This window comes from Muscardinus avellanarius (genome assembly GCF_963383645.1).
Source record: "Muscardinus avellanarius genome assembly, chromosome: 19".
Taxonomy (NCBI): Eukaryota; Metazoa; Chordata; class Mammalia; order Rodentia; family Gliridae; genus Muscardinus; species Muscardinus avellanarius.
The window spans coordinates 35,140,312-35,154,022 of record NC_137805.1 but is presented as its reverse complement, the minus strand read 5'-3'; the positions used below and the strand labels follow the sequence as shown (position 1 = coordinate 35,154,022).

The 13,711-nt window shown below is 49.0% G+C and overlaps 1 protein-coding gene across 2 annotated transcripts in view; it reads left to right on the top strand.

Moving 5' to 3' along the window:
- Positions 1-1,967: 1,967 nt before the first annotated feature.
- HNF4A (hepatocyte nuclear factor 4 alpha) overlaps positions 1,968-13,711 on the top strand; it is a gene marked incomplete at both ends in the record, with an annotated part of 72,124 nt that continues 60,380 nt past the window's right edge. For both annotated transcript variants that reach the window (XM_080716263.1, XM_080716261.1), the window contains one exon: positions 1,968-2,016. In XM_080716263.1, the coding sequence (XP_080572389.1) occupies positions 1,968-2,016 (49 nt within the window). The remainder of the gene's footprint in view (positions 2,017-13,711) is intronic.

The window sequence follows — 13,711 nt, the reverse complement described above, 5'->3', positions numbered from 1 at the left end:
GCTCTATTTTATTTTTATGTATTTATTTATTTTTGTGGCACTGGAGATTGAACCTAGGGGCATTCTACTTCTGAGCTGCACCCCAGCCCTATTTTTCTCCTTTATTTTTATTTTATTTTATTTTATTGCAGGTCTGGGGATGGAACCCAGAGGCATTTGACCTCTGAGCTTATACCCCCTGCCCCACTTTTTTTTTGAGGGTCTGGGGATGGAACCCAGGGGTATTTGATCTCCGAGCTATACCCCCTGCCCTATTTTTTATTCTTTATTTTGAGACAGGGTCTCACTGAGTTGCAGAGGGCCTCACTATAAGTAGCTGAGGCTGTTCGTGAACCGCGATCCTCCAGTCTCAGCCTCCCAAATGCTGGGATTACAAGCATGCGCCACCAAGCCTGGCTCCTTTATATTTATTTATTTATCTATCTATTTATTTATTTATTTAGCCTTACTGGGGATGGAACCCAGGGACATTTTATCTCCGAGCTACATCATTTTTTATACCCAGCCCTATTTTTTATTCTTTATTTTGAAACAGAGTCTCACTGAGTTGCAAGGGGCCTCACTAAGTAGCTGAGGCTGGTCTTGCTTGAACTGCGATCCTCCTGTCTCAGCCTCCCAAGTACTGGGATTACAAACAAACATGTGCCACCACTCCTGGCTTTTATATTTATTTTGAAACGGTTTTGTTTTGTTTTTTAATTGTGGTACTGGGCGTGGAAATCAGGGGCTTTCTACTTCCAGGCTAAACTCCCAGCCCTATTTTACATTTTATTAGGAAACAGGGTTTCACTAAATTGCTAAGGCTGGCTTCGAATCTGCCGTGATCCTCCTGTCTCAGCTTCCCAAGCGTGGGGATTACAAGCGTGGTCTGGCTGAAACAGGGTTTTGCTGGATTGATGATCACTCCTTGCTAAGACTGTTCCTCAAACCTGCCATCCTCCTGTCTCAGCCTCCCAAGTCCTGGGTTTGCAAGTAATACTATTATTATTATTATTAATTATTATTATTATTATTTTTTGGTGGTACTGGGAGTAGAACCCAGAGGCTATACTCCCAGGCCTATTTTATATTTTATTTGAAAACAGGGTCTCACTAAGTTGCTGAGGCTGGCTTCGAACCTGTGCGATCCTCCTGTCTCAGCCTCCCAAGCGCGGGGATTACAAGCGTGCGCCACCACGCCCGGCTAAGTAATACTATCTTTGAACAACAATCCAATTAAGGTCTTGACCTCCTTTAGTCCACAAATTCCGTGGGTGCAGGGAACACCCCAGCTTTGCCCTTTCTCATGTGACTGGAGTCTAGTACAGGGCCTGGCCCATAGTAGGTGCTCAATAGACCTGCTAGATGATTGCGAAATGGGGGGGGGGCGATTCACTCTCTTCTCTGTATTCACTGAGACTCTGGGCAAACGTCTTCCCTCTGGGCCTCAATTTCCTCCTGTCAGGGTTCAGTGTAAGCGTGACAGTGCCTGTGGGCTACTCCCAGCATCCCAGAGACCCTCGCCAAACTCAGTTCCTCCCTCCCCCTTGATTTCCCACTCTGCAGCCTTGTACCACACCCATCGTTGAGAGCCATAAAACCCCACCCAATCTAGACTCTCCACTCCCAGCCCCTCCTGCTCAGCCCCTTCCCTCCAGCTGTGGAACACAGGCTCCCCACCATGGGTTCCAGGTCCCCCTAACCCCAGGGTGCAGGACTGGGGCACGAGTGGACCTGAGGTCTGGCCAGGTCGCTGTTGTCATGGCGATAGCGACAGTCCCTAGCCGGAGGTTCCCTAAGTGACTGGTTACTCTTTAACGTATCCACCCACCTTGGGTGATTAGAAGAATCAATAAGATAACCGGTTGGTGGCAGCTGGCTGGGCTCACTACCTTCCTGGTGCACTGGCTCCTGGTGGCTGCGTCGCTGCTGCGCGTGGGCCCCGGCTCCTCCATGCCCCCCCAGTGTCCAGCTGGACGCGCCCGGCCATGGTCAGTGTGAACGCGCCCCTCGGGGCTCCAGTGGAGAGCGCGTATGGTGAGTAGGGTCTGGGGCTGGGGTTGGAGAAGGGCTGGACAGGACGACTGTGCTCAGGCTTTGAAGGCCAGAGGAATTCCTGCCCCCATGCTTCTGATGGACTCGAAGACCCTTCGAGGGCTCCGCTAGGTGGGTAGGAAGCCGGAGCGGGCCTGGGGCTTGTTTGGTCACAGTCTCCAATGTGGGCTTGGCCTGGTCTGGGCCTGAAGTGCTATGAGGGGCTGCCGGAGGCCTGGGGCAGGACCTCGGTTCACTTTGCCTGCCAAAAGACTTCCTTAGGTCTTTCCAAAATCCCATAGAGGATGGGGGTCCAGATGCACCCACAGATGCACGGTCTCTGCAGACAGCTGAGGCCCGCAGGGGGCCGGGCCCAGGTCATCTAGGTGGTGCATGGATTAGCTGGGGTTGAGACCTGAGGGGCTGAAAGCCGGGGAGACTGGGCCTGGTGTCTCCCTACCTCCCTGGGCTAGGAAGAGTTCCCCCAGGGGAAGAGGCCGGAAGCCCCATCTGGGGCGTGGCGTTGGGAGCTGGGAATGGGCTGGTGCCGGGTGTGGGGGGCAGCTTGACCCCCAAACCGCAAGTCACGCACTCGCCCCGCAGTAGGACAGCACAGCTGGGACGAATACGTTGAAAGAAAAGCTCCGTGCGGGGATGGGGATGTGGGGACGTGCGTGTTGTTTCTGACAACCAGACGCATGTAGGCAGCTACGTGTGCACACCTATTTGTCTAGAAAATTTTGTGGGAGGGCACCCAGAAACTGGTGACGGTTTTTTGCTTCTGAGGAGGAACATCTAAGAGGAGATTTGCACATTCTGAATTTTAAAAACTCAGTGCGTTTTGTAAACGTATTTGAGTGGTACATCCTCAGCGCAGTGCGCACAAGGTTAGGCCGAAGAGAGCAAATGCAGTTCGAGTTGTGCGATTAGACCACTCACCATTTTTGCACTTTTTTTTTTTTTTTTTGTGGTACTGGGGGTGGAACCCAGAGGCTTTCTACCCCCGGGCTATACTCCCAGACCTTTTTTATATTTTATTTGGAAACAGGGTCTCACTAGGTTGCTGAGAGCCTCACTAAGTAGCTGAGGTTGGCTTCGAACCCGTGCCATTCTCCTGTCTCAGCCTCCCAAGTGCGGGGATTACAAGCGTGCGCCACCACGCCCGGCTCCATTTTTGCGCTTCTGTTCCTTTCTCTGGAGACTATACTGCGGCCCTGGGCTCTTCGGGTCACCGTGTAGCCAGGCTGTAAAGCCCTAGACACCACCCACATTGTATACTTAGTAAATATCACTGTCCTCGGTAGCTGAGGACCAAGCCCCAGAGCCACAGGCTCAGGGACTGTTCTCCTGGCTAGTCTGGGGATTCTCTGCTTTTATCCACTTTCAAGCGTGAGAACCCACGCAGTGGGTCAGAGGCTGAGGAGTCGATGGGCTGGGGACCCGATCAGCAAGGCAGCCGTGTGACCTTGGGCAAATCACTTCTCCTCTCTGAAGCTATTTCCTCCTCTTAAAATGGAGATTGTTTAACTGGGAGAGGGAGATTAGAGGTTGTAGTAGCAGGGCCAGGCGTTCCTCTTGTTGTATTTTTGTGGTACTCGGGTTTGAACCCAGGGGCATTCTACCTTGGAGTTACAACCCCAGCCCTTCTTAGTTTTTATTTTGAAGCAGGGTCTTACTAAGTTGCTGATGTTCAAGGCTGGCCTTGAACCTGTGATCCTCCTGTCTCAGCCTCCGGAGTACTGGGGTTACAGGTGTGTGCCACTCTGCCTGGACTAGGCATTGCTTAATCCACAGTTGGGAGACTTGGTTGAATCTGTGGCCAGAGAAAGACTCATTGGCTCCCAAAAGGGGCAGGTCAGTCAGCTCCTGGGAGAACTGCTCAGGTCTTCAGCTTAAAGCTGGGTGAGCAGAAGGCCCCAGAGTGCCTCCCAGAGGATAATATAATAATAACTAACCAGACGTCTCTCACTGTCTTGGAGGAAGTCCCCCATGTTCAGTGCTCACCATACAGCCCGAGTTCATTAGATAGTCGCTGGCATGGTCAGATGGTAGATGAATGGATGGGTGGATGGATGGGTGGATGGATGAATAAATTGTTGGTTCAGCTGGGCGTGGAGGTGTACGCTTGTAATCCCAGCGTTTGGGAGGCTGAGACAGGAGGATCGTGGTTCACGGTCAGCCTCAGCTACTTAGTGAGGCCCTTTGCAACTCAGTGAGACCCTGTTTCAAAATAAAGAATAAAAATTAGGGCTGGGAGTATTCTCCAGTACTGAAAAAAAAAAAAAGTTGGTTGGATGCACTGAATAATCTGGATGGGCAGATGGCGTGTTTTGACTAATATCACACAACTAGAATGGGCGTCTACTCTATTCCAGAGGCCAAACTCTGGTGTGTATGTGTCTGCATGGTTTGTGTATATGATTTGGCATGTTCTATACCTATTATCATATTTAATTCTCATAACAGCTGTCTGAACTAAATAATATGGTTATCTCTAAGGACAGAAGAAGAAACTAAGATCAGGATGATGATGATGATGATTTTGGTGGTGGTGGTACTCAGGATTGAACTCAGAGACATTCTATCCAGCTATATCCCCAGATTGATTGATTGATTGATTGATTATTTATTTATTTATTTATTTTGAAACAGGCTCTTGCTAGGTTGCTGAGAACTTCACTAAATTGCTGAGGCTGGCTTCAAGGCTGCAGTCCTCCTGTCTCAGCCTCCCAAGTACTGGGAGTGCAGGTGTGTTCCACCATGCCCTGCTAGGTCAAGATCAATTTTTTAAAAATCCTTTGACTTGAGATCTACATACCCAGCCATTGCATATCCCTTGGCCAGGCTTCTAATATGAGTGGACTGAAAAAAGAGGGCTCTAATGGTTAGATTCACAGCAAATATCTTTAAAAAAAAAAAAAAAAGGACTTTCTGTTTCTGATAACGTAAACCCAGGTTAGCATCCTGGAACTGCATCTCCCCCCATTTTTGTGGTACTGGGGATTAAACTCAGGGGCATTCTACTTCCAAGCTACACCCCCAATTCTATTTTTATTCTTTATTATGAAACAAGTTCTCACTAAGTTGCGAAGGGCCTCACTAAGTAGCTGAGGCTGGCTGTGAACCTGAGATCCTCCTGTCTCAGCCTCCCAAGTACTGGGATGACAAGCGTGCGCCACCGCTCCTGACTTGTGGACCATTCTCCAACTGCCCCATGCCTTGTGGGTGTCAGCAGCATCCCTGGCTTCTGTCCAGTAGCATCTCTCCTCAGCTGTACCAACTGAGGATGTCTCCAGATGGCCTGACGTCCCCAGAACACACCAGACACCATTGTGCGACTCACAAGCAGGACTAGCTGCTGACTGTCCGCCACAGCTGAGTACATGGTGGCTCGTGTGCTGTGGGACTTGCTTTGGGTGCCGGGAGCTAGGTCAGAGCCGAATCCAAGGCTGCCCTGAGCCACTGTGGGGATAAGATGCCCTGGTGTGTAAGTTCTGGTCTGAATGGATTCCTGCCTTTATTATTGTCTTACCCTGTCCTCTTCTTCCTCCTCCTCCTCTTCCTTCCCCTTCTCCTCCTCCCCCTTATACTAGGGATCAAACCCAGGGGCATTCTACCACTGAACTACACCCCTAGCCCTTTTTATTTGCTTTGAAACAGGTACTCACTAGGGTGTTGATTCTCTTACCTGCAGAGGCTGTCCTCAAACCCGCAGTCCTTCTCCAAGTACTGGGATTACAGGCGTGCACCACCATACCCAGCTACCCTGTTCTTAGCTATTTATTTTGGCCCTTTGGTAGTTTATCATTCTTAAGTGCCTCAAATTTTCTTGCAGTCGGTCTATATTTGTCTTACTGTTTTTGGTATACCACAGGCATCTATAAATCCTGTCCTGTGTAGTCTTTGATGGAGGTTAATAGAATGGATAAAGGAACAGGAAGATGGATGGATGGATGGATGGATGGATGGATGGATGGATGGATGGACATCTAGGTAGGTGGCTAGGTAGAGAGATTGATGGCTGGGTGGATGGATAAATGGATGGAACAGACAGAGAGGAGGACAAATGAATAACTAGGAAGATGGATAAGTAGATGGATAATGAGTAGATAGATGGGCAGGTGGATCTGGAGGACGATCGATGATTGAATAAGGAGATGATGGAATGGATGGAGATGTGGATGCATGTGACAAATGAATGAATAAGTAGCTGAATGGATGAGTGGGGAGCCAGGCATGGTGGCCGTGCTTGTAATCCCAGGACTTGGGAAGCTAAGGCAGAAGGATCACAGGTTCGAGACTTAATGAGGCTCTCAGCAACCCAATTAAAATAACAAAAAAATAACGCCAGGTGTGCTGGGCGTGGTGGAGCACGCTTGTAATCCCCGCGCTTGGGAGGCTGAGACAGGAGGATCGCACAGGTTCGAAGCCAGCCTCAGCTACTGAGTGAGGCTCTCAGCAACTTAGTGAGACCCTGTTTCCAAATAAAATATAAAATAAGGCTGGGGGTGTAGCCCAAAGGTAGAAAGCCCCTGGGTTGCCAACTTAGTGAGAACTTGTTTCAAAACATAAAATAAAAAGGGCTGGGAGTGTAACTCAGAGGTAGAATGCCCTTAGGTTCAGTCCCCAGTAACTAACACACACACACACACACACACACACACACACACACACACACACGAGATGGATAGTTGGATGGGTGGATGGATGGATGGATGGCCTAAACCCTCTAGGTTTAATCTCCAGTATCAAGAAAAAACCCTGTTCTCCTGCTGACAGAATGACATCCTCCCTTTTCCAGCTCTGTGTAACAGCCAGAGGTGCTGTGAGACACAGCTGCTGGCAGCTCAGAGTCTGGGGTCCACCTGGGCTCAGATCTCCACCCCCCCACTTCTGTGGCCTTGGGGAGATTATTTAGTCCTCTAGACCTGGTTGTGATGAGTGAGGGGGCGGGAATGCTGTTAGCCTCTCCTTTGTGAGGCTGTAGTGAAGCTTTAATATGGTAATATCTGTGCTGGGCGTGGTGGTGCCTGCTGGTAATCCCAGCTTTTAGGAGGCTGAGATGGGAGGATCACAGTTTGGATAGCCTCAAGTACTTAGTGAGACCCTGTTTACAAAATGAAGAATAAAGCCGGGCGTGGTGGCACACACTTGTAATCCCAGCACTTGGGAGGCTGAGACTGGGGGATAGTGGTTCGCAGACAGCCTCAGCTACTTAGTGAGGCCCTTTGCAACTTAGTTAGCCTCAACTACTTAGTGAGACCTTGTTTCAAAAATAAAAAATAAAGCCGGGCATGGTGGCGCACGCTTGTAATCCCAGCGCTTGGGAAGCAGAGACAGGAGGATCACAGGTTTGCAGCCTCAGCTACTTAGTGAGGCTCTCAGCAACTTAGTGAGACCCTGTTTCCACATAAAATATAAAATAGGTCAGGGGTGTAGCCCGGAGGTTGAAAAGCCCTTGGGTTCCACCCCCAGTACTACAAAAACAACAACAAAAATAATTTAAAAATAGAACCGGGGATGTAGCTAGGAGGTAGAATCCCTCAGTAACACACACACACACACACACACACACACACACACACACACCCCGGCAGTATCTGAAACATGCCGTGTGTCTGCACACAAGCTGAGTGTCCGCACCTAGAATACAAGGTATGCTGGGTGCGGGGCTCATGCCTGTCATCTCAGCAACTCGGGAAGCTGAGGCAAGAGGAGAGGGGGTTCGAGGCCGGCCTAGGGGACGTGACAAGACTTTACCTCAATAAATACCAAAAAGGTCTGAAGATGTAGCTCAGTGGGAAAGTGCTGGCCTGGCATGCTTGAGATACTGAGTTCCATCCCTAGTACCACAAAAAAAGGGTGAGTACCACGTACATTTGAGCTTCTGCTCTTCTTACACTCCTAGCGTGTAAGCCTGTGAACAGGCTTATTTCCTGCCTGATATAAGTGAAGCATCTTTGCTGTGGAGAGCTGAAGGGGAGAGGCAGCTGGTTCTCGAATGTGACCCTCTGGCTGGAGGATGCAGTTGTCTAGCTCTAAGGCTTAGGTGGCCTGTGGTGCCTGGGGTCTGTTACCCGGTGTTTGGGGGCTAGTTCATGGGCCCCTTCAGGGTGGAATAGCAAATAGGGGGCAATAGCCAGGCGTGCTGGCACACACTTGTAGTCCTAGTACTTGGGAGGCTGAGACAGAAGGATCGTAGGTTAGAGACCAGCCTCAGCAACTTAGTAAGACTCAGAACTTACCAAAACCCTGTTTCCAAATAAAGGATAAAGCTGGGCGTGGTGGCCGCACGCTTGTAATCCCTGCGCTTGGGAGGCTGAGATAGGAGGATCGTGCAGGTTCGACGCCAGCCTCCGCTGGCTTAAGAGACCCTGTTTTTATTTTATTTATTTATTTATATTTTATTTTATTTTTTATTTTTTGGTGGTACTGGGGGTGGAACCCAGAGGCTTTCTACCTCTGGGCTATACTCCCAGACCTATTTTATATTTTATTTGGAAACAGGGTCTCACTAAATTGCTGAGAGCCTCACTCAGTACCTGAGGTTGGGTTCGAACCTGCGCGATCCTCCTGTCTCAGCCTCCCAAGCACGGGGATTACAAGCGTGGGCCACCACGCCCGGCGACCCTGTTTTTAAATAAATAAATAAATCATATATATATATATATATATATATATATATATATATATATATATATATTAGGTATGTGAGTGTAGCCTGGAGGTAGAAGGCCCCTGGATTCTATCTCCAGTACCACAAATAAATAAATAAATAAATAAATAAATAAATGCTAGAAAAGGGTTTGGGGGATAGATCAGAGAAAGAATGTCCCTGGGTTCAATCCCTAGGACCACAAGGAAGGAAGGAAGGAAGGAAGGAAGGGAGGGAAGGAGACACCTATTCTGACCACAGAGTAGGGAGGTGGCCCTCGGCAGCTGCTGTGAGCTCACTCAGCTCCTCCATCTCCTCTCCTGAGAAACCAAGGGTGACCATCACCTGTTGAGTAGTTGTCAGCTGATGGGCAGCGGGGCCCTCGGAGCTGAAAGAGAAGCTCAGGGCTCGCTCTGGGGACAACGAACCAGGGGCCTAATCAACCCACAACCTCTGACTCAATCAGACGCTCCATTTTGATTTGAATGAAACATTTCGTCGAAGGACCCCATGGATTAAAGATGTCTGAGAAGCTAGGAGACCAGACCAATGTTTTCTTGTTTTGTTTTTGGTGCTGGGGATTGAACCTAGGGCATTCTAACTCCAGGCCACACCCCCAGTCCTATTTTTTATCCTTATTTTGAAACCGGGTCTCACTGAATTGCAAAGAGCCTCACTAAGTAGCTGAGGCTGTCCTCAAACCACAATCCTCCTGTGTCAGCCTCCCAAATGCTGGGATTACAAGTGTGCACCACCACGCCCGGCTTTTATTCTTTATTTTGAAAAAGGGTCCCACTAAGTTGCAAAAGACCTCACTAAGTAGCTGAGACTGGCTATGAACCTGCAATCCTCCTGTCTCATCCTCCCAAGTACTGGGATTATAAGCATATACCTCCATGCCTGGCTTTTTTTTTTTTTTGAAATGTAGTCTGTCTAAGTTTGCTAAGGCTGGCTTCAAACCCCTGTGAACCTCCTGTCTCAGTCTCCCAAATAATGGGATAACAGGCATGCGCCAGCACACCCAAAACCAGACCAGGTCTGATTTTGATGCAGGAGTGGGTTGGAGAACTTATTGAATTGCATTAGTTTGGGCAACAGAAAGAGCTCAGTGGAGCTGCACCTGATGGCACACATTTATAATCGCAGTACTTGAGAGGCCGAGAGTGGGAGCACAGGCCCAGGGTCAGTGTGTGGTAATTTAGACCCTGTTTTGAGATTTTAACAAAACAAAACAAAATAGAAGGGCTGGGGTATAGTTCAGAGGTAGAATTAGGGTCCCTGAGTTCAATCCCTAATACTATAAAAAAGAAAAAGAAGTAGCTCAGTGGTTGAGCATTTACCGAGCATGCACACACATCTGGGTTCTACCCCAGTCCTGGGAAAAAAATTGCAAGTCTAGCCAGGCATGGTGGCGCATGCTTGTCATCCCAGCATGCGGGAGGCTGAGACCCAAGGAACGCGGTTCGTGGACAGCCTCAGCTACTGAGTGTGGCCCTCTGCAACTCAGTGAGACCGGGTTTCAAAATAAAGAATAAAAAAGAGGGCAGGGGCTGTAGCTCGGAGGTCGAATGCCCCTGGGTTCTATTCCCAGACCCGCAAAAAAAAAAAAAAAAAAAAAGCAAGACATATAAATAGAATAAAATAAAATCTAACCAGAAGATTGAGTTTAGCTGGGTGCAGTGGCCCACACACCTGTAACCCCAGTATTTAGGAAGCTGAGACAGTAGGATTACAGGTTCACAGCCAGCTTCAGCAACTTAGTGAGGCCTTTTGCAATTTTGTGAGACTGTGTTTCTCCTTTCTCAAAGAAAGGAGAGAAAGAAGAAAGAAAATAAAGAAAGGAAGGAAGGAAGGAAGGAAAGGAAGAAGGGAAGGAGAGAGAAAGCAAAGAAAAAAAATGGGCTAGAGTGTAGCTCAGAGGCAGAGCGCCCCTGGGTTCAATCCTCAATACCACACACACATACACACACACACACACACACACACACACACACACACACACACACAGACTTAGCTTAACATTAGGGTTTTGAATTGTAACTTTGCAAAAGATTAGATGGTAAATATTTTCGGTTTTATAAGCTGGATCTGTGGCAACTACTCAGCTCTGCTGTTGTCACACAAAGTAGTCACAGAAAGAAATGAATGAATGAGGCTGTGTGCCAATAAAACTTTATCTACAAATCAGGCAGCGGGCCAGAATTGGCCCAGAGGTTGTACTTTGCTGACCCTGCACAGTGTGCGTGTGTGTGTGTGTGTGTGTGTGTGTGTGTGTGTGTTACTAGGGATTGAACGCAGGGGCATTCTACCTCTGAACTCTACCCCAGCCCTATTTTATTTTATTTATTTATTTATTTTTTTGGTGGTACTAGGGGTGGAACCCAGAGGCTTTCTACCTCGGGGCTATACACCCAGACCTTTTTTATATTTTTATTTGGAAACAGGGTCTCGCTAAGTTGCTGAAAACCTCACTAATTAGCTGAGGCTGGCTTTGAACCCGTGCGAGCCTCCTGTCTCAGCCTCCCAAGCGTGGGGATTACAAGCGTGCGCCACCACACCTGGCATTTATTTTATATTTTTGAAACAGAGTTTCACTAAGTTGTTGAGGGCCTCACTTAGTTCCTGAGCCCAGCCATGAACTTGCAATTCTCCTATCTCGGCCCCCCAAGTACCAGGATTACAAGTGTGCACCACTATGCCCAGCTAAGTACATCTATTTATTTAGTTGTGCTAGTGACTGAACCCAGGGACGTCCTATCTCTAAGCTACACCCCAACCCCCCCCCCTTTTTATGGTACTGGGGATTGAACCTAGGGGCATTCTACCTTTTAGCTACACCCCCAGCCCTGTTTTATTTTTTCATTTGGAAACAGGGTCTCACAGAGTTTCTGAGGGTCTCACTAAATTGGGGAGGCTGGCTTCGAACCTGCAATCCTCCCAAGTAGGGGATTATAGATGTGGGTCACCACGCCTGGCTCTCCTAGGCACTTTATAAAAATTAACTCTTTTAACCCTCACAGCTGCCCACTGAGGTCGATATTGTCATCTCTTCTGAGCAGAGACTACAGGGCTCAAAGAGGTTAAATAGTTTGCCCCAAACCACACAGCCCAAGAAAGGCAGAACTCCAGGCATTGGAGCAGTGAGGGCCCTAGTAGCTGATGGTAGGAACCCAAGCAAACTGGGAGATAAGAACTTATCTCCTGGCCTGGTTGTCTGGGGACTCCAGCTCCTTTCTTCTTAGCTGGAAGATTTTTTTTTTTTTTTTAACACCTGCACTTCACCATGATACGTGGAGTTTTCTTTCCTTCCTTCCTTGCTGGCTGGGGATTGATCTCAGGGATACTTAGCACAAAGTGGCACCCCCTATTTTCTTTTGAAACAGGGTCTCACTGAATTGCTTAGGACCTTGCTAAATTGCCTTTAGACCTGCAATTCTCCTGTCTCAGCTTTCCAAGATTACGAGTGTTGCAACACCATATTTGGCTTAGAATTGTTTGTTTGTTTGTTTGTTTGGTGGTAGGAGTTGAACCCAGAGCCATTCTACCTCCCAGCTACACCCCCAGCCCAAGACGTAGCCACATAACCAAGACCTTCAGAAGAACGGAGGACAACAACCTGGGAAACTGGGCTGAAACAGCTGGAAAAGCCGCCCTGGGCGGTGGGAGCCCAGGTGGCAAAAGCCGTTCTAGGAGCCTTGCTGTGTTTTACTTTGCAATCATTTACAAGTACAGCTTCAATCAAGGAATTGAATTAAAAAGAAAAGAGAGTAATAAAACAATTATTCCTCGCCGCTGCCTCTTCCTTTTCCTCCTTTTTTTTTTCTCCTTCTCTTCTTCTTCCTCCTCCTTTTTCTCCTTCTTCTCCCCCTCCTCCTCTTTCTTCTTCTCCTCCTTCTTCTTCTTCTTCTTCGTGTGGTTACTGGAGATGGAACCCAGAAGCATTCTACCTCCAAGCTACAGCCCCAGCCCTTTTTATTTTTTTGTTTTGAAGCAAGGTCTTGCTAGGTTGATGAGAGTCTCCCTAAATTTCTGAGGCTGGCACCAAATCTGTGCTCCTGTCTCACCTTCTCAAGTACTGGAATTACAGGTGTGTGCCCCGGGGTCTGGCTTAAGCAGTATTTCGAACACCCTGGAATGTACCCAAGAACAAGAGTGGAGACAGAAAGTCACGGAAGGAAAACTCAGGGTTAGAGGAGTTCAAGATGACAGAGAAAAAGAAAAAGAAGTTTAAGGTGTAATTGTTTCACTTCCTGGCTGTGGGCTCGGGCTCCGCCCCCTACCCCATACTGGGGGTTCAGCTTGGGAGCAACCTACCTCCAAGCCACACCCCCAGCACTCTTTATTTTTTATTTTGAAACTAGGTCTCACTAAATTGCCGGGAGTCTCACTAAGTTGCTGAGGCTGACTTTGAACCTGCGATCCTCCTGTCTCAGCCTCCCAAGGACTGGGATTACAGGCATGCATCTTGGTGCCAGGCTAATCCTCCACCTCCTACCGTACAGTGCAGGGGATCCAGCTGGCTTGCGCTGTCTGGATCCCCAGAGTAGAGGATGGTGCTTAGTGCACAGTTGTGGCTCCGGCTCCGTAAATATTGTTGGGCCAAGCAAGTACAGATGGGGACAGCGGAGCATCCGGAGGGCCGGTGGTCTGGGGAGGAAGCGGCAGCCCCGGCCCTGGGTAAACAGGCCTCCCTCGGCCCAGACACCGGCTGTTTGACCACTGTCTGCCGAGGGACAGGCCAAGCCTGGCCGCCACACTGCCAAGGACCCAGGATTCTCTGGGACGTCGCAGAGGCTGCCACACCCCAGGGAGGGTTCCTGAGGGAACAGGTCGAAAAGTTATCCAAACAGGGAAGAGGAAGGGCGGAGGCGCGGGAGGGAGGCCCTTCCCTGGGCAGAGCCTGCGGGGCTGGCGCTGGGAATGGTTGCAGCTGGCCCCAGTCCCAGTCCTGCCTGCGGAGGGCTCTCAGGCGCCCCGTGTCTCCCGGCCGGTCACAAGTGGGTCTCAACATTTCATTGGAACAATGTGGATTTTTCCTCTTGC